This window comes from Labrus bergylta, chromosome 4, assembly GCF_963930695.1.
Source record: "Labrus bergylta chromosome 4, fLabBer1.1, whole genome shotgun sequence".
NCBI lineage: Eukaryota > Metazoa > Chordata > Actinopteri > Labriformes > Labridae > Labrus > Labrus bergylta.
This window is the reverse complement of record NC_089198.1, coordinates 14635048-14658146: the sequence shown is the minus strand read 5'-3', so window position 1 is coordinate 14658146 and position 23099 is coordinate 14635048. Positions and strand designations below refer to the sequence as shown.

At 41.2% G+C, this 23099-nt stretch overlaps 3 protein-coding genes across 3 annotated transcripts; 2 read left to right on the top strand and 1 right to left on the bottom strand.

Annotated features, from left to right (window-relative positions):
• The first annotated feature begins 329 nt into the window (after nucleotides 1-329).
• Nucleotides 330-3572, top strand: rpl5a (ribosomal protein L5a). The gene is made up of 8 exons (XM_020650123.3): nucleotides 330-478; nucleotides 850-919; nucleotides 1012-1127; nucleotides 1224-1358; nucleotides 1490-1692; nucleotides 2108-2285; nucleotides 3045-3133; nucleotides 3399-3572. The coding sequence occupies exons 1-8, from the start codon at nucleotides 476-478 to the stop codon at nucleotides 3499-3501; spliced, it is 897 nt and encodes a 298-aa protein (XP_020505779.1). The 5' UTR covers nucleotides 330-475; the 3' UTR covers nucleotides 3502-3572.
• A 164-nt stretch (nucleotides 3573-3736) lies between these two features.
• dipk1aa (divergent protein kinase domain 1Aa) lies at nucleotides 3737-12282 on the bottom strand. The gene is made up of 7 exons (XM_065953809.1): nucleotides 12170-12282; nucleotides 11982-12084; nucleotides 7921-8055; nucleotides 7567-7674; nucleotides 7310-7486; nucleotides 7052-7183; nucleotides 3737-6517 (listed from the first exon to the last, which is right to left on the bottom strand). Exons 2-7 carry the CDS (start codon nucleotides 12033-12035, stop codon nucleotides 5837-5839), a joined length of 1287 nt encoding a protein of 428 aa, XP_065809881.1. The 5' UTR covers nucleotides 12036-12084; nucleotides 12170-12282; the 3' UTR covers nucleotides 3737-5836.
• A 1693-nt stretch (nucleotides 12283-13975) lies between these two features.
• mtf2 (metal response element binding transcription factor 2) lies at nucleotides 13976-22981 on the top strand. The gene is made up of 15 exons (XM_020649449.3): nucleotides 13976-14196; nucleotides 15107-15305; nucleotides 15746-15827; nucleotides 16730-16840; nucleotides 16989-17089; nucleotides 17349-17539; nucleotides 17639-17734; nucleotides 17999-18067; nucleotides 18248-18371; nucleotides 18761-18828; nucleotides 18926-19096; nucleotides 19239-19344; nucleotides 19466-19524; nucleotides 19743-19835; nucleotides 20531-22981. The coding sequence occupies exons 1-15, from the start codon at nucleotides 14192-14194 to the stop codon at nucleotides 20904-20906; spliced, it is 1851 nt and encodes a 616-aa protein (XP_020505105.2). The 5' UTR covers nucleotides 13976-14191; the 3' UTR covers nucleotides 20907-22981.
• Nucleotides 22982-23099: the final 118 nt, after the last annotated feature.

Below are 23099 nucleotides of genomic sequence, written 5' to 3'. Positions count from 1 at the left end.
TGTTCAACTGTAGTCCCTTACCTGGGCAGGTGAGTGACAGAACTATGTAGAAACAGAAGGCATGTTAAAACAGAGCAGCGATAGGTCATAGCCTATGTAGGATGCTTACTTCACATATTTTGTCAAATATCTCACTGGTCTTTCTGAACATGTAATATTGCACTATTTACCTTTGCTCTATCATATATGTTTCGTTAACAAATAAACTTCGTGAATAACGTGTTTTTTTTGGGTTTTTTTTTGGTCAAGCTTTATCTAGAGAAACAAATCACTGTGAAAGAAGCAGAGTGAAGCTGTGTCCGTGTCGCTGCTGCCCCCTGTCGGTTCATACGTGTTATGCTCATTCCGGTGCAGCAGGGGGCGCTGCTGCTTCCGATGGCACATCCTGTTACAGTGAAGTAGCATGGTCAGGTTCCCCTTACAGCCGCAGACAGTTTCCGAGTTGTGAGGGAAGAGGGGGCAAAATCCACAAAAAATGGTGAGTAAAGTGTTGTGATATTTATTGGGTTGGAATAGTCGGAGTGTGTGTTGATGTGGTTATTGATAGAAAGATGCTTCCGGCGGTGTCGGGGTCAGATGTTTGTGGATGTTTGCGGTGGTTCCGTGGCGGTGAGTCTCGGAGCTCCAGCGTGGCGCCTCCATGGCTGACGAAACCTCAGCTGACCTGCAGGACACCGAGACTCTTTTAGCTATATATATATATATATATATATATATATATTTATGATATTGCCATTGATGATAGGTGCTCTATACTTGACATTTATCTATTGTTGTAGTAAGTTTTAGTATGCTCCCTTTCTGCTACAGCTCAGCGTGGTAACATAGTGACTCTGCTCTTCCTTTCAGGGTTTCGTCAAAGTGGTGAAGAACAAGGCCTACTTCAAGAGATATGAAGTCAAATTCAGGAGAAGAAGAGGTGAGACGACATATTTAATGATCTGCTTTCACTTCTAATCCATGCTCCTCCATCCAGATGTGTTAAAACATTGTTCCCCACTCTCTCCACAGAGGGGAAAACTGACTTTTTTGCACGCAAGAGGCTGGTTGTGCAGGACAAGAACAAGTACAACACCCCAAAGTACAGGATGATTGTCAGGTTCTCAAACAGGGACATCTGCTGCCAGGTCAGTGAGTGGGAGACTAATAGAAACTTGTCATCACTTGCTGGAAAAAAAAAAAAAAAGCCCTGATTCACCTATTCCCTGTCTTATCTGTGCCAGATTGCCTATGCAAAGATCGAAGGAGACCAGATTGTGTGTGCTGCTTACTCTCACGAGCTGTCCAAATATGGTATCACGGTTGGCCTTACTAACTATGCTGCAGCCTACTGCACTGGACTGCTGCTGGCTCGACGGGTAAGGGCGAAAACACACACACACACACACACACACACACACACACACACAGTTTCAGATACTAATGTGTGTTATCTACTGGAGCAGATTTGTCAAGTGCTTTCTGACTTTTCTTTCATCCCTCCTTCTAGTTGCTGCACAAGTTCGGCATGGACCAGGTGTACGAGGGCCAGGTGGAGGTGACAGGAGATGAGTTTAACATTGAGAGCATAGACGGACAGCCGGGCGCCTTCACCTGTTACCTCGATGCAGGCCTGGCCAGAACAACCACAGGGAACAAGGTGTTCGGTGCGCTAAAGGGGGCTGTAGACGGAGGCCTGGCTATCCCTCACAGGTCAGTGTGTTAAAAGGAGTACAACGCTAACTCGCATTGCAAGCATCTCTCTGAGGGTCTTACAAGATAAAGATTCCCTTTTCTGCACATTTAGCTTATTTTGAAGATATTTATTCTGGGTGTATTTGCAGGGATTTCTTCTGCTTCTTGATGATGATAAAAGCACGCTGAGCAAAATGTAGTTGGTCCTTCATTTGCATTAGCTGATGTTCACTGTCCTTTCAAGACGGGGCTGAGAGAAGCAAAATAAACCAAAGCAAACGCCTGTTAACCTCCATGATTTTGTGGGGGGGGGATTTGTTTACAATGGAGGAAAAAAACTTCAGAAATGGTACCAAATGTCTGGGTAATTCATGGATTTCTTTTTTTTGTAATAATCCTCACCTGTGCGCTCCCTTTTTTTTTTTTTTTCTAGTATGAAACGTTTCCCCGGTTACGACGTGGAGAGCAAAGAGTTCAACGCAGAGGTGCATCGAAAACACATCATGGGCATGAACGTGGCAGACTACATGTCGTATCTGATGGAGGAGGACGAGGACGCCTACAAGAAACAGTTCTCCCGCTTTGTCAAGAACGGAGTCACGCCAGATACAGTAAGAACACAGACAGGAACTAACAAACTAACAACGCAGTATCATCAAATGTTATGGCTCGATTTCCTTCATTCGGCTCATCTTAAATTACACTTTGTGTAATGATTCCTGCCTACAGAATAGTTAAATCATCCCTCAGAGTCCAGTGAAATCTTCTTTCCTTTTCAGTAAAATATCCCGTCAGTGAGCGTAGTGACTCCTTTCTGCAAAGTTAATAGAGAACAAGAAAGCTGTTCTTTAAATTCAGATGAAGAAAGGGCAAAGTTTCTATCAGTGCACTTTTACAGCCAGATGAAACCAGAGTCTCAGTTACATATTTTGTCCACCAGAGAGCACTGACACGCTTTCAGGTGAGCAGGTATACTTAGTTAATAACACAGGTGGTCACTGCCAGTTGTCTGCTGGTTCACGAGGTACAAAATGTTGAAGCACATAAGTGTAAGCAGTGTTTCTTTATCAGTAGTCTTAACTCTGGTGTGCGCGGGTTCTTCTGCTTCTTGATGATGATAAAAGCATGCTGAGCAAAATGTAGTTGGTCCTTCATTTGCATTAGCTGATGTTCACTGTCCTTTCAAGACGGGGCTGAGAGAAGCAAGAGGAACCTGAGCAAACGCCCGTCACTATCACAGTGTTGAGTGCAGCGCTGTAGGTTTATAACTGTTAGAAGATGGGCTTTAAAAAAAAGCAACAAAACTTTTTGGGCATAACTAAAAGTCCTACATATGATGCTTTAATGCATATTGTGTTTTTGTGTTTCAGGTAGAAGAAATGTACAAAAAAGCACACGCCGCCATCAGAGCGAACCCCGTCCACGAAAAGAAACTCAAAAAAGACATCAAAAAGAAGAGGTGGGTTCCTAATTCTCATTTTGTGATAGTTAGATAGTTTTTTCCCCGCAAGATAGTACTGTAACATACGAGAGCTAGAGTGTTCTGTTTTTATATTTTGGGCCAAAAATCAAATGCTCATGTCAATGATTTAATACAAGGAGAAATGACCGCCCTTTTCAATGCTGATGAAGTATAAAGTGGCTGTACTGGGAGGTTCCCAGTGCAGAGCCGACAAACAGTGGTGAATGTTAATGGAGTTGTGTTTGTGTCTCTTTCCGGACAGGTGGAATCGCGCCAAGTTATCTCTGGCACAGAGGAAGGACCGCGTCGCTCAGAAGAAGGCCAGCTTCTTACGAGCACAAGAACAAGAAGCAGGGGACGGTTAGGGGACTCGCCACAGCGCTCCGCTGCCATACACAACACACATTACAGACAAATAAATTTATTTCAAACTCAAGCTTTCATCTGTTAGTCCTGTCTTGATTTTTTTTTATGTGGAGTGGTTCTGTATACTTTGTAAAAGGTAGTCAGTGTTGAGAGAATATTTGCAGAGATATTTAATCCACATAAAGTTTGATCATCTATTAGCAAATTAAAAAAGGGCGGAGCACACAGGACGGGTTACAGTGAAGTGGTGTGTAGTTTTTAATTGTGCAAAATCATGCTGGTTTCTTCAATAAGTAAACATTTTTCATATTTTCAAAATTCAAACAGCAGCATCGACCACAAGCTTGACATGCTTCACAGGTCACGTCTGTTCTGGAAAGCGTTTTGTAATTGGTCAGATGAGTCGTGTTGTTGACTCCGTCACAGTTACTTCACAACAGCAATGTGTGGAAAGGATTATGGAAAATAATCTGTAAAGCATTCAAATGTGACCATGAGAATAGATCGACATCTCCACCATCAAAGGTGGTTAACATTCAAAAAATGACATCAGCATGATTTCTATGGCACTGAGACATACACTCAAAATATATTGTGATACAGCACGCTGAAGAAAAACTCCTTTTTTGAGAAGTTGATAACTTTCACAAAAGGAAGTCAAATATGCAACACAACTTTTGGTGTCACTGAAACAACATTAACGATGTCGGCAGAGTTGCAGATGAAGAATCTACAGCAGACTGATATACACAGACAAATCAGACATTATATGACCTCTGTGAAACACTGACAAATATCACAGTGTCCACTTCGTAGCTTCAGTTGTATCATGAGGATGAGTGACAGCCACCACAAGCCTTCAGAACACTCAGAGCTCCATGGAGTTCATATTAAAAGTCTCTTGATTCTGTATAGAGGCAGTGATGGTAAAAACTTCACTCATTAAAACCTTGTCCTTTAATTAACCACTCATTTGTACTTGTTAAAGGTTACGTCTGGTGATGTTCTATATTTTGCTTATTGTCAAACTAAAGCCCTGACAAGACCCACAACAAGTTCTCCTAATGTGCGGTGAGTGAACGCTTCCCTCCTTCAATTAATAACAAGTTGTTCCAAAACTGTATTAAGTTGAATCTTGTTCCTTCAGGTCAAATCTTTCTTCATTGTCGTGCACAACATTGATTATTTTGAGAAGATCACACGTACACATCTTTTTACTTTAAACACAAAAGCTGGTGCTTTCATTGACGGTCAATGTGCAGCTGAAGGCCGCCTCTTGTCCAATGCACATTTCACTGCGGGTTGAACTGAATTGCCCCGCTGTTTAAGGATTTTATTTCACCTTTTTCCTAAACAGTAAAATAATTTTGTTCAAATATTTACATCATGAGTAGGCCCAGAGGATTGTTATGTAATTATGGTTGACTACTTCAAAAAATTCACATCACTGTAAAATCTGTGTAACGTACTGGGAGAATTCACAAACACCCCAGACAAAAATAAAGTGTGAAACACTAGAAAACCTCATTTCAACATTAAATAAGATTTTTTCCCGCTCCAATGTTTACTAAAAGATACGCCGTTATAACTTAGAATTTGAGTTCTGTCCAGGTGATCTAGATTAGTTTGAAAATAAATTGTTTTAGTCTGATAACTAGACACCTGGAGGAATATTTAGTCTGTCAAGGAAGTCAGATAAATCCTATCTTTTCAGCTCAGTTTTCAAGAACGTCCCGGAGCACTATCAACGCTCCCACCTCGAGGACAAAAGGCCTTTCTCAGGAGCACATGAGAGCTCGCAGGATCTGAGAGCTGAACTAACACACGGCTATTTTTTTCATCTTTTCATCAGATTAAACAAATATAGAATATCACCATGAACAGATTTTTAAATCTAAACAGCAGACACCTCTTAAACGACCTCGTGAGCCCATCAACACCAGCAACATCTCGTGGCAAAAGCAGCTCTTGAGACTAACAACATTACAATCTGTTTACAGGTCGTTTTTGTTTTTCCAGCAGTGCCCTTCTAACATTCCTCTGTGGTGAACAATACAATGCAACACGATGTGGTGGTTGCCTATTTTAAGTGCAGCTGATGGAAACATGCAATCATTCAGTTCATTTCAGTCTTCAATCTGAACGTCTTCTCACGTTTTCCAGGCCTCAAGCTTCAGAAAACAGGAGGTAGAATCTCCTTCAGTCTGACATAAGTGTTACGAGTTGATAAAAAAAAAAAGACTTCATTATATTTGCTATATTAAATCACAGCATCTTGAATCCTCAGCTCCCTGTGAGGAACTGACTGGCCTGATTTCAGAGGACTACCTGTCCTCACGAGTCCTTGGTGTGTGAGATCTGTCTCCACAGCAGAGCCTTCAGGTTGTTGAGGATGAGTGAGTGCTCCATGTTCATCTGTCCAGCATTCCCCTTCAGAGCCATACAGGCATACAGCTGCCTCTCCAGCTCCTCCCTCAGCCCTGACGGCGCCCCCCGCAGGATGTAGTCCTTCAACGTACCGCAAGCCTTCGCCAAGTTTGGCTGAACCGGTTCCTCCCTGCAGCGTTTCTCTGCCACGTCACATGACGTTCGGCAGTCCACCCCGTACACACAGTCAGCATCTGACTCGCACTTCATCGCCCGCATGGAGCGCCTGAACTCGTCCTCGGGTACCACCGCTTGTGGGTTGGTTAGACGGATCTCGTGGCGGTCGGTGTAACCGAAGTGAGCGGCTGCGAGGTCACAGATCAGGAAGCTGCCGTAGGTGCCGTGGAAGATGTCCTCCACCAGCTCCAGCAGCCCCATGGAGATCTTAGCTTTACGAGGCCACGAGGGGGTGAACCACTGATCCATGGTGCGCTGCACGCCGTTGGGCACCCACGATACCAGTGGCCAGGGCAGGGACAGACCGTACAGGGGCCCGTAGTGGACTCGCTCTGTCATGTACAAGTCCCCACAGTAACCCAGGAAACGAGGAGTGTGTCCACGGTCCTGGAGCAGCAGGCCCAGCAGTACCTGCAAGACAAAGCACAAATCTGTCTCACCACAGAGCCGAAAGGGGAGATGATCTAATGTTGACATCAACGCTGAAAGATTACACGGGTAAGAGTTTTTTTTCTGGTACAGCCTGAAATGCAGTTTATGCGAGTAATCAAGATAATGCACTAACCCAATCCAATAATTAATTAGCAAAAAACCCTGCATCTTCTGCCCACATACCAGTGTGTTGCTAATGCAGAGTGTAAAGCACATTTTTAGACCATTTCTTAAAATCAAAGTTTCGAAAAGAAAAACAGGAAATAACACCGATCAAACTGATTCAAGTAAAACGTTTCCGTGACACTACATTAGACACAGGATCACAGGAGGGCCCCAAAGCAAACTGCTGCTGAAAATAATAATGTGTATATTTTTTAAATGGCAGTGGTATTAGAAGGGAAAGCCACCCAGGCATGTGTGGGAGTCTGAGTATCAGAACATCTCTAACATAAAAACAACACATTTAGTTGAGCAGGTGAGGACAGTTGTTCAGTGTCTTTGTCATTATACCTCATGCATCTGCAGCAGGGCCCACGTCGAGCGGGCTTCTGGCAGGGACACCCGTCCATCTTTGTTGCCATCAGCGACAGAGAGGATCTGGTTGACGAGGCTGGCGAGGTTAGCCTGCTCTCCGAGCTTGGACTGAGCGAAATGTAAGAAGGGACAAAGAGTTAAAAAAATAAATAAAAAGGTTGTATGTCTTCAGTCCCTCCCACCACAGAGTAAACTTTCTGCTTCCAGCTGAACCTGTCCGTCTCAATCTTTTACCTTGAGGTGATTAAAGACCATCTCTCTAAACTTCTCCACTGACGTTCCTCGGGTGGGTTTGTCGAACACGGGGGCTTCCCTCCGCGGCTCCGGCTCCTCGCCCAGCTCGTAGTGCACCACCTCCCCCAACTTGCAGCGGATGATCCCATCACGGTCTCCCCAGCTTCCTGTGTAAACCTGGCAGGCGGCCAGCGGAAACAACATTGAGCGGGCTAAACGCTCTATTTGAAACTGAAATTGGGACGTTTTTTTCTTACCTGGTTATTCGGCAGAGCTGAGAGACACCTGCTAAGATAGAGTGTTTGTTTGTCACACAGACTGCTGCAGGCGGAGCCATCGATGATTCCCTTCTTGTACTTATCACACTTTAAGAAATAGAGAACATGTCATGTCCATTATGTTAGCGAGCAAAAAAAAAAAAAAACTTGAATGAATCTTCAAAACAGAACAAAGAAACAGTTTTCATCTAGTGGTGCAGTCGAGTTTGAATAAGACAAGCACCTCTGAAATCTGACCTTGATGCAAAATAAGGCCGTGTGATGCTCACATAGCAGTGATCATCAAAGTACATTAAACAAATCATTCTCCATACAAACAAAGCCATCACTCACAATGGCGTTCCTGCACTCGTGTCCTCTGCACAGCTCTGTGTAGGTGGAGTATTGCACGTAGATCACCCAGCTCCCCACCAGCACCGTCAGCCATGTGAGGAACAGATATTTCACCCGCACAAACGAGATCCGAGCCTAGAGAGAGAGAGAGAGAGAGCAGAACCAGAAACTCTTAATCCTGACAACATACCTGATACGCCATCATTAAAATGTTTATTTTTCCCATCTGTGTATCCAGACCGAGATGTCCTGCCTGTATCAATGTTACACAGAAATGTTGTAGATCCAAACAAGCCTTCCTAATCAAACCTGATCCCTTTACCATGGGAACAGCGTGGAGGTGTCCGATAACAGGCTTCTGACTGGTTAATTACTCGTCATGTGCTACAAAGGCTCACAAAGCTGGATTTTGGGGTTTAGAGGTACAGATCCAGTTGTTCCAGCGTGCCACGCCATTCTGGCTATGGCGTGTTAAAAGATAAAATCCAATTACCTCCAGTGTCACAGGATGAACAAGTCACAAGTCTCACAATACAGAAGTCCTATTGTTTGTGATATTTTGCTGGTTAAATGCAGTCAGTAGCATATTTATAACAATATAAGCAGATCATTCTTCACTCCAGGAGAGTTGAGGTGTGTCCGGGAAATTTTAAGGCAAGAAAACATCATCAAAAAGACAAGAAGAAGACACATATGTATGCACACTCTGAATCAAATGTTGTTCATATTAGATGAACAACAATTAGGTTGTGCAATAGCTGAAAACCCTTTGACAAAACAATTAGTTGTGAAGAGCTTCCTGCAAAGGAATCTAGTAAAGAAAAAAAATGTGGAAAAGCAAGTTGTTGGAAGGCAGGGTGGAAAAGTGAGAAGAATGTAGGTCACATTCGCTATGTCAGCAACACTGAGTGACTTGACTTTTTTTCCTCCCTCAAAGCACTGCAACTGCACTTGTGAGGATAAAGTGATTTCGATTCTCGCTCTGATCACATGGCATCAGGAGCTTATGTCGAATGTATTTTGGCAGTATGCTGTACTGTTCCTCTAGAATCAGATCCAAAATCCCAACATGCACCCAAGCGAGGCAGGGACCGAGCAAAAGAGAGTCGTCTTCTTGTATTATCTTTGATGTGCTGATATTACTTTTATTTGTAGACACAGTCTAATCTAGGAGTCTATTTAGGATTAAAGCATGTGACTTCTTTGTGGGTTTTGCACATAAGATAAAAAATAAAATAAAAAATCATAGTGAGGTCTTGGGTTTAATTGAATAGAATTTTCTCACACAAGATATTGCAACACATATCCCCATATGTGAGCTTCACAGATCCGCAAAGGGACACAAGAGACACAGGAAAACCACAATAGTCCATCCCCCTTGTTTTCCCTCCGGTGCATTTCACCAAAGTATCAAAAGGTTCAGCAGCTTTATGTTAGAGATGTAGTCTCCTCTGGAAAAAGCTGCCTGGATTTCAAACTCTCAGCGTCCTGCAGAGATGAACAAACAGATAGTTGGGCCTCCAGGGAGGGAAGAGGAGGTATCAGGGGAGTAGAAAGCAGCTACACACCACTATCAGATCTGACTCCTCCTATCTGCATGTCTAACGCTGTCGGAACTGTGCATAGAAAACATGCATGGAAACACACACAGGCAGCACATTCTCTTTCCCTGCAGACACACGATGAGGCCTAGGAGATGAAGAAGTGAAACATGAAAGTGAAAGGACTTTATCCTTGTTTATATAAGCAACTGTTGTGTCTGTAAATGTATTTACATCATTAAGAAAATGTTGAAATGGTTGCAAATGGCCTTAAACGTTGAACTGTGTTAAAAGATACTAAACTAAAATGGAATAAGGTTGAAAAGAACGTATTCCACCTTATGAAAATGCTTAATATGACATAAAGATGTATACACTCTTACACAGCTCTGTTTGGTTTTATGTGCTACTGCTCAGATGGTGAGTGGGTCATGAGTGGCACAGGCAGGGAAGCTGCACAAACTGCAGTCACACAGTACAAAACCCTGGAGTGCAGACTGTAGGGTTCCCAGCTGTCAACGCTCTGATACAGTTACACAGTGTAAACTCTCTGTTACATGCTGATGTACTTGACTCTACATCAAGTGTTGGCTGCTTATGGAGTCCAACAGTAGACGATTTTCATACACATGTTAGGATTTGGAGCGGTGAGCCACAATGGCCACCATTTTATCTCCTCCTTCCTCTACAGTCCTCAGAACTCCTCAGGACAGGATGGGCTGTCCTCGTCAGTTTGTCATCTTGTAAGCAGTCCAGATGTCACCGACCAAGTAGACCACTGCACCCATGATAGATTTTATACCATCCCAAACTGGATACAGGTTCATGAATACCTGCCTAAGACTACAGAACTGAAAAGTGTGGTGTTGGTATCAAAGAGACCGAACAGACAGAATGCAAAATATGAAAGTTTGTTTCATATGGTGTTTTGATCTTCAAAGCGTTTTTGAAATGAAAAAAGAAAAAGAAAAAAAAGTGTGTTCTTCTTCAGTGGATATTTAGGTATTACTTCAACGAATGGAATACTCCCAGAAACAGGTTCACCGAGTTACCTGGATGCGGCTTGGGTTCAAATCCGACCTGTGACCCCTTTCCATCATCACTCACACTCTCTCTGTTCCTGATTTAATGCATGCAAAGTCATCCAAATGACTCTGACTCTGCAACCGAGAACAGAGAGACTTGAAACTTGTTTACAGAACTAATTAAGCGGAAACAATGCTTGAGGATATTTAGAAATTCTATTATTTTGCTTTTTACAGGAAAGCAAATGCAGTTTTTGTATAAGAAAGCAGACTTCTCCGTATCTGTTTGTTCATACTGATGTAAAGTCTTTTTCGGTTCAAATAGAAAAAGTCCACGTTCATTCAAGCCCAAAACATTTATTTGGAAGAACTGTCCTCTCTCCTTACAATACAAACTCTTTACCAAAACAAGAGCACTTAAGGATCCCTGAGTACACAACACAGTACTCGTAAACATACACCAGATATGACCTTTGCTTACTCCTAAAGAGAACACAACAAGAAACCTCTCATGCACACAGTGTTGTTTGTATAAGTTTTAGTGTGGGTCATATGGGGAGGGAGCTATTTTAACAAGGACAGGATGAAGTGCAGCCTAAATGTGTAAACCAGTCCTAGAGGTCCCAGGAAACATTGGCCAGCGAAGTTAAATATTACCCAAAGCTGATTAAATTAGCTTGGCCATTACAATACACCTCCTGAACATTACACTGTCAGAGGACTTTAGCCAGCAGACTGTAATCTACGCACAGCTGTGATAAATTCACAATGCTATTCATAATGAAGCAATATATTTACTCTTCCTAGAGCCTTTAGCACCCTGTATTAAATCCTGTCTGTACTGTGAGTAGTATCTGGCTGCAAGCCACTGGTATCCAGATCAGGAGGTTCAACCATATTATCTTATTGGTTGAACCAATAAGATAATATGCAATATACAGCAGCATTATTAATGCTGCTGTATATTGCATATTATCTGTATATTGCATAATACCAAGTATTAATGCTGCTGTGGCACAACTGGTGTCGTAAAACAGCTGTGTTCCTCAAATGAAAGACTATCTTTTTTCAGCCTAATGATTAAGAGAAAAAAAACTTCTAATTAAGTGAGATGAAGAGACTATACTTCCCGGCCCTTGGAGATATAGCCTGGCATGGTTTACCAATCTCTCTTCACATTTTGTACGCACACTTAGTGGTAGGGGGCTTGTAGTCTGCTCTTTCATAACCATTGTGGACCAGCAGAGACACTTTCTACTTAATCTTCCATCAGCAGTCACATTCCTCAGGTATTTTCAATTTGCACATGATATGATAGCTATGACAGCAGCCTGACCAGGTACATGTTAACAGCCACTTGTCAGTATGATGTGACACCATGAGGACCCCCCTCCCCTCACCCCTCCCCAGTATACACAGGACAACAGTCAGTTTTGACAAAGTAGTATGTGGAATTAATTCCCTTTAATGATAAACTATCGAGCAATAACATTACCTGGAAGTAGAAAGACTTTTTCACCCAGGCCCGAGGAAACAGACCCTTCGCCATCACAGAAATAGATCATCTCAATACGTGGACCTGGCTGCGGGAGATCATCCTAAACACACGGGGGGGGGTAAGCGTCTGCCACATAAAACCAAGAGGTTTACAGAGCCAGAGGAAATGACTTCATGTTTGCAGACCTCAACCTCACTATGATCCACTACGATCCCGGATTGTCGTTCTGTTTAGCTCCTATGAATCGGTCACATTGCACTTCGCCTCAGCTCTTTGCAGCAGCTGCCGATTTTCAACCCAGGCAACATACCTCCTCAAGCTGAAAAAAAAAAAAAAGGACGATCACAGCGCATGCGTAAATTGTACGTTTAGAAAGATAGTTTTTTTTATTTTTATTTCAGGCACTTGACAATACTGACAAAATAAGTGACTGGTGGTTTACGCTCAATAAACAATTCATTTTAAATATTGTGTGGTTATCTCACTCCGAAGTTAGCAAGCGTGAGGTACACCGACTTCCGGTTGTCGGGCAGAGAAAACCATTCCCACTTGCGCACCTCATGATCGTGCTATCTACGGCAATATATGTTTTAAAAACAAAAGGGGTGAGGGTTTGGTCGGTGATGGGAAATAATCGTATTTCTGTAATTTACAAACACTGTGTTAAATTGTGAAATCTCTGCACCACACTGAAGCTCCCACTCTCTGGACTCAGAGCCGACCCCGACTCACAAAATACCCACTGGAGTCCTGTATAACTAAGTGCAATGTATTTATTCTATACCTGTCACCTGCAAATTAATTGTTTATTGTATACTATATCGTATTATTTAATCGTATTTCTTAATTGAATATTTGGTTTTAGTATTTGTATATTTCTGATATTAGGCATCTGCAGGCTTGCTCCAACAATATTTCGTTGTACTTGTACAGTGACAATAAACATAACTTATCTTCTCTTATCTTTATAGACTCAGCAGGAGAAGCTTTCTATGTTTTTGAGTTAAAAATCCTGTTTTTTTTATGCGGAAAAAAACTCTGTAGAATTATCATTTTAGTAATATAAAAACATACCCACAGACTAATTAATCCACATGGGAACATTATTTCCATTTGTTTTATTAACATATGTTTACTTAGTAAGTAATAGAAAGTTGGATCAGATTTATTCCTGATTTTTTAAACCTGCAAAACTGAAAACCCTCTATTAAGCAAAGCCTCCTCCAATGTGTTGATATTGATATATGCCAGCCAGGCCCCCCCCCCCAAAAAAAACGATTAACCATCCAGCTCCGAGTAGCTCAGGTAGTTCAATTGAATTTATAAAGTTTGTTTTTTATTGCATTTAAAACCAAGATTAGCTACATCCAACATTTTAAAATAAAAACTATATATGTTATCTATCTAAATGTCACAAAGTGTTTCAAAACGTTTCTAGACGTCGGATTAGGTGTCATTATTGATCAATCCCCCCAAAAAAAGAAGATATATCGTTTTTATAACTCGATATTACCATGGATCAATGAGCAGTGAGCGGTGCGCGCTCCCGCGAGATGCACGTAATTCTTAATGTGCACATTTCCTTTGCACACCTTTAGAAAAATAAAAGAGGCGGTAGAAGGTGAATAGTACTTCCGGTCAGAACACCCTAAACACTAAACTGACCTGTAAACATCTCCTCCTGATGTTGTAGCACACACTTTGTCAACTTTACCGAAAAATAAATAAATAAAATAATAAATAAAATAATAAATAAAAGCGGCATTTGCAGCAATGTCACGCAGTTACGTGATAATGCTAATAACGTGTGGGCATAATCCACACTAACAGAGACGCAGAAATACGGCATGTTTGACGGTAAGAGGTCACAATATAAAGTACTATACTACTTTAAGGGGCGGATATAAACTCCTCAGTAAATGCCCTGCCTACAATTTTGAATGTTTGAAAAAAAAAAAAAAGATGAACGGAGCAGCAGGCGTGTTCCCACAATGCATCAGCGGATCATCAGCGGGAAACCAAAATGGCGAACGTGTTGGGGGAAAATGAACCGTTTGTTATTTTCTGAGAGAGGCAGCAGCTCCGCTAGTTTCCGCGATACACTTTGAAATAACACGTAGCCACGGAAGAAACGGGAAAACAGCGGACACCCATAAACCTTTTATTTTTTTGTTGTGCGGGTCATCTGTAAAAGCGGAGGTGACCGAATGAGGTATTGTTGTCATGATGTTTTCGTCCCGTGGAGGGGGGGGGGCGACCTGTCCGGAGTCAGCGGCTCTGCATAAAGAACAGGATTATGAACACTTTACAGCCTGCCTTGTCTGCTCGTTGTTTCTAATATAATGAATTTGACTTGTTTGTGTTATCTTTAGTGCACCCTTCATCTGAAGTGACGAGTAATGACGAGGCTCACTCACTACCCGAACAAAGGGAGTCCCACACTGACGGGCAGGGGGCTAAAAGAGCACCAACAAGTCAAATATCATGAATAACATGGCTTCAGTACTTCCACTGTGCAGCTAAACGTAACAATACCAAATACTGACTTTCTATTAAAACTGTCACTCACAATTTTTTAATTAGTTTATATGAAGCTGTTGGAGATTGTTTGTTACTTTTGCCTTTTTAATTTTGTATTTGACAGGTTATCTTGTGCATTTTAATGACTGCGTGGCTTGTAGTTAATGACCAATTAGCACTAATCATGAGCATAATCACCTGTTGTTTGTGTCCAGTGGAGCGGAAATGGCATGTGCATGGTCAGCCATTGTTTTAAAACCTTTTGTAAAACCATACATTGTGCACTTTGTATTAAACATTGTTTTAAGACATGCAGGACGGTGTTTGAGTAGGAATGCACAGGTATAAGGTTGAATTATGATACTTTTTAGCTGGTATCTGTAACAAAGTCATTTCACTGCTACTGTTTATAAAAGCCCAGAGGATTGTGTGGAAAAACTGATAGTTTTATGTTGTTGGTGAAAAGACCCCAGTCCATTGGGAAAGTTACTGTGGAGAAAATGCTCTTGTTGCAGTTATTCTGAATTTAACTTTGTATCCATGCTTTTGTAAATACATGTCTGTACCTGTGGTTTTCTTATCCTTTCTACCTGTTTTTCCAGAGACTCAGGGGTTGTGGATCACCTGTCTGTCCATCACAGAGCTCAACCACAGCAGCAGCAGGCCCCGTCCTTGTCCCCCACTCGCCTCTCTTTGAGGGGAGAGTATGGAGAGGACAGCATGTCTGACAGGTTTACAGAGGGACAGGACGTCTTGGCCCGATGGTCAGATGGATTATTCTACTTGGGGACTATCACAAAGGTTAGTGTGAGAGGGATAGTCATTTTGGTACTATGAGCCTTCAGTCACAGTACTTCTGATCCGAAGGATAATTAGGCAAAAAGCTGGAATTTGGCACCCTTGATAGGACTTCTGGCATGGTCAAACTGCCCACTGGATTAACACTGTTGAGGGCCTTCAGGTCAAGAGATGTTTGGCTTTTTATTATTTAATTATTTAATTTATTAAATTATTTTAACTATTTTTAGAAACATTCAATTGACACTGAGCAGATTAAGTCATAGGATGCAAAAAGGCCTCGTAGCACCATATTCTAAATTCGAAGTTGTGACTTAAAATGTTTGATCTTGTGTTTTGCGTTGCATTTTCCGTTCATTGTTTTTGATGTGAGATGCCTGTAATAAGGCTTTAAAACACTGTGATGTTTAGGAAAGCTCAATGTATTTCTTTTACTCCTTCAGATAGATCTGGATAAGCAGCGATGCTTTGTGGTTTTTGAGGATCAGTCGAAGTCTTGGGTGCTGTGGAAGGACATTCAGACAGGTAAGACCAGACAACTTGAACATGTTCATGTTTCTGGAATATCTGGGTCTTTGTTATTGAATGAAGACCATGATTATTTGCAAATTGTAAGTAATCATCTATTGCCTGGCAGCATCTGAAATGTGTTTCCTTTACATTTTGATAAAGTATTTGCTTGAATTTTTGGAGAGCATAGTGCTTTCCACACCCCTGACTGCCTTCCTCTGGCTTATCTCATTACTCCTGTTGCTGGCAGTTAACCGTCCCCGGTGTCTGGCAACAATACAGCATCAATGACAATGTACATGCTGCATGTTCACAGTGTTGTAGTGCTGATGTTAGAAGTTAATGACAGTTAAAAGCCTTGTTTTTCTTTTGCCCTGCCCTATCAGAGATCATGAATAAATGTACTTTCAAAAATGCATGAACCAACAACCTAGTATTAAAGGAAAACTTTCAACACATTTTGGGGATGTACAACCAGTGCTGATATTACATGAATTAAATTAGAGCAATACTTTCTTGTAAGCATCATGTGCTATTATGTATATTTGTGTGAGCAGCCTCAGTTTCTTCTGCCATGTTGAGGCTCAATAATAGGGCCAAGTATCAAGTAAGCCAAATATTACCTGGTCCATAACGTCTTCTGCACCCACCATGCCATCATTAGCAACAAGAAATAGCCACTAACTCTTCTGGGGCCTACACACTTTCCTGTGTATGCCAAATGACTTTTTGTGCTGTTGAAAGTCCTTTTGAGGTTGAGGGAATTCTGTTAAAATTCAATTTAGAATTGATGATCTGAATGCATCAATACCGTTAAAACACTTCAAAGTCTCTGGCTTGTCTTTACTCCAGGCTGTAACACAGCTGCTTGTCAAAGAGTTCTGACTAAATATTTCCACTTCTGATGTCCTCATCAGGGGATGAAGATGATGAGGATGATGAGGACGACGACATTGTGTGCTCCATATGCCAGGATGAAACTTCAGAGGAACCCAATGAGATTGTGATTTGTGACAAGTGTGGACAAGGTACATTTGAATCTCTCGCTCATCATCATATATCACACAGTGAATAAAGTGCCTTGCTTTTTATTTTATTCTGTTCTTCATTCCTCTTCCAAAATGACCACTTTCACTCTTTCTTAAGCTGCTTGTAAATATGTCGATTGTCACATAGGCTACCATCAGCTGTGCCACTCCCCCATCATCGATGCCTGTGTCATTGACTCGGATGATAAATGGCTCTGCACAGAGTGTGCGCTCGCTTCTATGACTAAGGTACAGCTTCGTTTTGAGTTTAACAACATATTTATGTCTTTGTATAAAAGTTGTTTTACAAGGTGTATTTACATTATTAATGACTATTATTTCTGACTCGTTGATTTATTGTTTTTTGTTTGCTTTAGCATTAAAATAAACTGGAGACAAGAGACTAAATGGTCAACTACAGGATAAATCATGGGAGTCAATACTGTAAATATGTTTATACAAGTTTATTCTGGGGAAGCAACAAGCATTTTGTCTTTATGTTTTTCAGAGAGGGGGTTCACACAGGAAGAGTGTGTCTGCAAAAGGCTTTGTGGAGCACGAGCAGCAGCAGCAGCAGCAGCAGCAGCACAACATGGGGCTGCACCTGTCCTTCCCCTATGCTCTGGAGGATCTGCTGTGGGACCAGGGCCACAAGACTAACAACCAGAAGTGTTACTGCTACTGTGGAGGTCCAGGAGAGTGAGTAAAACATAGACCAGACCTCAAAAACTCCGTAACACAACTTGCCCATGTATACTTGCAGCGCTGACCTTTCCTCTCTTTTCTCTCTCCTTGTAGCTGGTACCTGAAGATGCTGCAGTGTGACAGGTGTCAGCAGTGGTTCCACGAGGCCTGTCTTCATTGCTTACAGATGCCCATGCTCTACGGAGATAGGTGACAGTGCTACCATGTAGATGTTTCATACCTTAGAATCACTACCAACAGCCTTAAAATAAAATATAAAATCACTTCTGTTGGTGCTCTTTACCCCTCTGTATGTTCATATATCAGGGTGCATTATCCTGTATTAGAGGCAGTGTAACTTTTCCTTTCTTATTCTCATATTAATCTTTTGGAAACCAAGAAAACTGTCCACATTTAACATCTGCCCCTACACTACCTTAGCTGAGGTTGTTTTGTGTTTGTTTTGATTGTTAGGTTTTATCTGTTCGTTTGTTCTGTTTGCAATGGGGGACCAGAGTACCTGAGCAGACTGTCTCTCTGCTGGTGAGTGAATCTCTAATATGAAATAAATGAGCATGTGATACTCTCAAATTAGGTTTATTTTTTTCATACATACATTGCACCAAATGCCAGGGACCCAAAATAAGATTCACACCAGCAGTTCCACTGTTCTCACAACTGCTGCATCTATAAACTCATACCGCTTTCTCTAAAATATTTTAGGGATGATGTCACACACCTGAGCCTGTACAACCTGAGTGTAATTCACAAGAAGAAGTACTTTGACTCTGAGATGGACCTGATGGTATACATCAATGATAACTGGGAGCTGCTGCAGTTGGGGGAGGTGAGGAAACTATATAACTTTCTATTTATTTCACTAGTTTCATTTTTTTAAGTTGAAAGTTAAGTTTCTTTTTGCATTTACCAATGAACATAAAGGCTAAATATATCTATCTCTAAGAGCGCATGCTTAAGATTTGGCTAACACTATTAACGATACACAAAACCTGTTTCCATTGAAGATGTAGCTGCTTATTATAACGCTCCAGTAAGAGTAAAACTGGTACTGCTTAGCCACATTGTAAGCTTGTTGTAGAGGTTTAATATATCTTTAAATTACTGAAGGCTGTAAAATATCTGTTTTGAAATGTTGATTTTCTGAAAATATATTTTTTTTCTCTCCGTGCACCCTGTTTTTCCTGTTTGGTGACCTCCCCTCCCCCGTGTCTGCAGCTCGCCAACACTCGGAGATCAGAGCGATACGATAGGGTTCTGGAGGCATTAAACAACAACAGCAGCATGTGAGTCTGTTCTTCACCGGTTTGTGTTCATCCCTATTTGTTTTTCTTAACTTGAGTCCGTCTGTGACTCTAACCCCGACACTTTTCTCTCTTCTAGGTTCATGTCAGGGAAGGAGGTGAAGAAGAAGAAGCACTTGTTTGGACTGAGAATCCGTTTCCCTCCTGCCCCTCCCAACTCTGATGAGCCGACCATCAGAGAGATGGAGAGGGCTTCACATGAGATCACCATTAAGGGATGCAAGCCCACCAAAGCCCTATCTGACATGAGGTAGGGTGGAAGGGAGGAAATAAATATGTAAAGCAGTGTTCTGATGATGTGTTTCGTGAAGTGTGAATGCATCATGGTGTTTTTAATACACAACTGTCAAAACTTGCGTAACTGTTTTGAAATGTTGTTGTTGTTGCTATAGAACATGCAGTACTTTAACCAATGGCACAGATAAGAAGAAGAAAAAGAGGAAGCAAGGAGCACATTCTCTGTCTAAACCACAACGCTCCACTGAACTCTTATCCCAGGTGTGTGTGTCTGAGCTCTACACTTACAAATGTCAAACTTTTTCTTTAGCTGGGGATATTGAGAAACTGTTTAATTGAATAGAAACACTGAAAACGCTACAATTTGTCTTGTTACTGACAGGAAATGAGAAAACCTCTACCACTGGAGGCCCACACATTGGATCAATTAACCTCTATCAAGTAAGTGATGCACAAACCTGTTCTGAAATCTTCTCTGTAAATGTAACAGTGGTACAGCTTGGGCTGCAGCTCATTACTGTTTTCATTTCTCAATAAATGAACAGAAGAACACGCATGAAGATATGATTGACGTTTCATGAACTGACTGATTATTTCAGCATTTTTGTTTGTTTCATCCTTCTGTGCCTTTCTTACATTCAACCAACCTGAATCACTAGGAAGGAGAGGTCTCTGCTGTCCTCAGATGTGGAATCCATAGGGGCCCTGAGCACCACAGAAACTACCTCAACTAGCATTTCAAGACCGTCTAGGTATGTCTGCTATTGTCTGCTTAATTACTTCTTTCACAAACCTGTAACCCTATTCAGCCGACAGACAGAGAAACACCGACATCCACAAACATTTTGGTCCATGTGTCACAATGGAATGGATGGATTTGCCCAACAATTTGTAGGGACGTGCAGGGTACACAGCTGATGCTTGAGCTTTTCCTCCTGTGTCCCATTGAGGTTAAAATTTGTGAATTTTATAAAAATATTGTACTACAATGAGGTACAGATATTCCTTTTCTCCTCAAGATGCATCCTCAGAACTCTCAAGTAACACCCTGAAGTTGTACATTCAATAGGTCCAATACCCTTTATTTGTTTGCCATACTATTTACATTCCCATCCATAATGACCTGGAAGTCGTAACAGCAGAAATGTGTAGCATAGCAGAAGTCGCATTGTCTGCCTTTTGGATATCACCATATTTGTACCAAATTGAACGGAGCTGTAAAGGTGTACATTATTTCACCATATGACTTACAACCAGTATGCTGCATGCTATCTTGTTAGCAAGGTCAAGCGGGAGAAGGTCCAATAGTAACTTTGTGGAGCTGGACATGCTTCTGTCAATAAATTCCTCCCGTGTAACAGCTTCACATGTCTGTAGGTTGTTGTTTTTTTTAAGTGAAAAAAGTTTTTCAATCTCTTTTTTTATTTCCTATCAAACCCCATCCAAGCCTCTGTAGCTCCAGCAAGACCCGCACTACAGCCAGCACCATACCTGTTTCTGCTCCACCCTTAAAAAGAAAACGTGGGCGACCACGACGGGCCCTGCAGCCACCCAACCCAGAAATCCCCCCTCCCGTCCACATTGACCCGGACCCATCAGCTACAGAGGTGCTGAGCCCACTCCCAGGGCTTCACTCTTCAGACATAGTTCATGGCATGGACCCCAACAGCCAGCTCTCCCACCTCAAGAGCTCCATCAGCAGCTATTTTGGAGCAGCAGGGCGGCTTGCCTGTGGGGAAAAGTACAAAGTCCTGGCACGACGGGTCACTCTGGACGGCAAGGTGCAGTACCTGGTGGAGTGGGAAGGAGTCACCGCCTCCTAGACTGCAAATCGTCAACATCATTTCCGACCAGCGGCTGCAGGAGGTTTACAGCTGTGCTGAGGACAAATAACACAGCAGGCGTTCAGAGCATTAACTGATATATGCCTTTGTTTAGTTTAGAGAGGAGCAAGTCTTGCCTGATAATCTCACTGTAAAGCCTTTTTAGGTCGTTACAGTCCAGGGTGATCATTAATTCATGCATACATTTTCATGTTAAAAAAAATAGCTCTTCATTCTAAAGGAAGAAAGCATGTCATTAGAAAAGGTTTTTGTTATTCTGCTTCTAGCTTCAATATCTGCTTCAGTTGACAGAATTTTTTATTTTTCAGAGGCAAATGCTTGATCACTGCACTGCATCTGAAGGCTTACAGTGACTTGTTATTTGTGCTTTATTTTAAATTCAGTGATGTGCTTTTCATTTCCAGAACAGTTCAGTAAGAAACAATGTGCTTTTTGAACGAATGTAGTTGGAAGGCATTAAGTTTTTGAATCATGGAGGATAAGAGAAAGAGGGGTATTTTTAATTTCACATCATGCATTGAACAGTGACGTGTGTTTAGGTTAACATTTATATTCTTTAATTTCTTTATAAACAAAATGTGTTAATTTACAACCATGTCCCCTCCTTGTCTAGTCCCAGCTTTGAGTCCCTCTTGTTGCCTCGAGCAGACATATTCGCCAGTTGTGTTTTTCGGGAAGCATGCTCATGTTCAGGAAGAGCTACAAACAAAAGAGATGCTGCGGAGAATGTTTATTTTATATAGAATTTAACTACATTTATGATATTTTTTTTCTCTCTTACCTTCTTTCTCATTTGACTTTTTCTGTTCAGCAGGGCAGTTGTCTCTAATTTCAGATTATTTTTTTTTGTAGTATTGATGGCACATATCAAAAATCCGTCAGGCTGTCATCTCATTTAAAACTGATGATTTGAGCTTCTCAGTTCAGACATGGCAGCATTTTCATCAAGTGTTAAGGTTTTTTTTTTTTAAGTACTGTTTTACTTTGATCATAACTCTGTTTAAACTTACATGTGGTATTATAAAAATTAACCTCTCCAAAAGGAGTGTAATTTAATTGCATAAATGTTCAGAAGCCCAAGAGAAGATGTCCCAACATTTTAGTTTGAAATCGATAATATGATTGTTAACCTCTGAAATCTTTAAGGACCTATTTAGTTTTAACTTTATCTGATAGTAATTCATAAAATAAAGTGTTGATATTATTAATGTTTATTTACCCATTTCATATTAAGATTTGTTTTTGTGTTTCTGCTGCCTATGCAAGTAAGTCCAGGATCATGTTGTTCAATGGTATAATTTGGTCATATGGCTTTACAATGGGGAGTTCCAGCATTCTTATGTGATAATTAATCTCTATTGTATTTTCTTTGTTTATGTGATGGGTGAAAACAAACAAATTTAAATTCCATAACGCACTTGGATTTTAACAGTCATGTAGTCTACACACTCAGGATATGGCCCAGAACTTCACTGCATTATAAAGGCCATCATCTGCAGCTTGACAGGAAGTTTTGATTTAAGTTATTCTCTCAGTGTTTTGGTCAGTATTTAAATGTAATATGCTGCATTTCTCATATTACTTTTTTCCCCATACTGGTATGTATGCATGTTTCTTTTTTTTTCTATAAGCAACATTAAATTGTAGTCCATTTTTTTACTGCTACACTTGCTTATTCAAACTGACTCAAAAAACAACCACTGGAAAACTAATATGCTGTATGTAACTACAAGAGGTCATTATTTAGTTTGTGTGGCTATCTGTATTATGGGACGTTTGTGGTTTTGTACAAATGGACAGACCTTTTTGACATTGATACCTCTTCATTGTGTGGATGTAGACATTGAGTTTGAAGCTTCTCTCTTCTGTTCAGCCGGTTTAAGACGACATGTTGCTATCACTGGCTTTCAGCAGGCTTCTGTAGCCAAAGAACACAACCTCTGCTTTGTCTCCTTGAGATTCTTCTTATTACATTTTTATACATCATGATATAGGTTGACGTGTTACTTCTGAACCTGTTTAGTAAAAAGATAAATAAAAGCCGATATTTTTAACTGTTGTCGCATATTTCTGAAACTGTTTCTGTCAAAGACACCCGTTTCTAATTTCACAGTGTCGGTGAAAGCGCCACTGTTCGCGGCTACAGTCGTCAACACTTACATCTACCAATCA

Bases quoted from the DNA above. Each gene is read 5' to 3' on its own strand.
- rpl5a (XM_020650123.3), top strand. The intron at 920-1,011 runs GTGAGACGACAT...CTCTCTCCACAG, and splicing joins CAAATTCAGGAGAAGAAGAG to AGGGGAAAACTGACTTTTTT. The intron at 1,359-1,489 runs GTAAGGGCGAAA...CCCTCCTTCTAG, and splicing joins GACTGCTGCTGGCTCGACGG to TTGCTGCACAAGTTCGGCAT.
- dipk1aa (XM_065953809.1), bottom strand. From the start codon at position 12,035: ATGGCGAAGGGTCTGTTTCCTCGGGCCTGGGTGAAAAAGTCTTTCTAC. The intron at 8,056-11,981 runs GTAATGTTATTG...CTCTCTCTCTAG, and splicing joins AAAAGTCTTTCTACTTCCAG to GCTCGGATCTCGTTTGTGCG. The intron at 6,518-7,051 runs GTATAATGACAA...TTTGTCTTGCAG, and splicing joins CCCTGCTGCAGATGCATGAG to GTACTGCTGGGCCTGCTGCT.
- mtf2 (XM_020649449.3), top strand. The intron at 17,090-17,348 runs GTACAGCTTCGT...TATGTTTTTCAG, and splicing joins CGCTCGCTTCTATGACTAAG to AGAGGGGGTTCACACAGGAA. The intron at 18,829-18,925 runs GTGAGTCTGTTC...TCTCTCTTCTAG, and splicing joins TTAAACAACAACAGCAGCAT to GTTCATGTCAGGGAAGGAGG.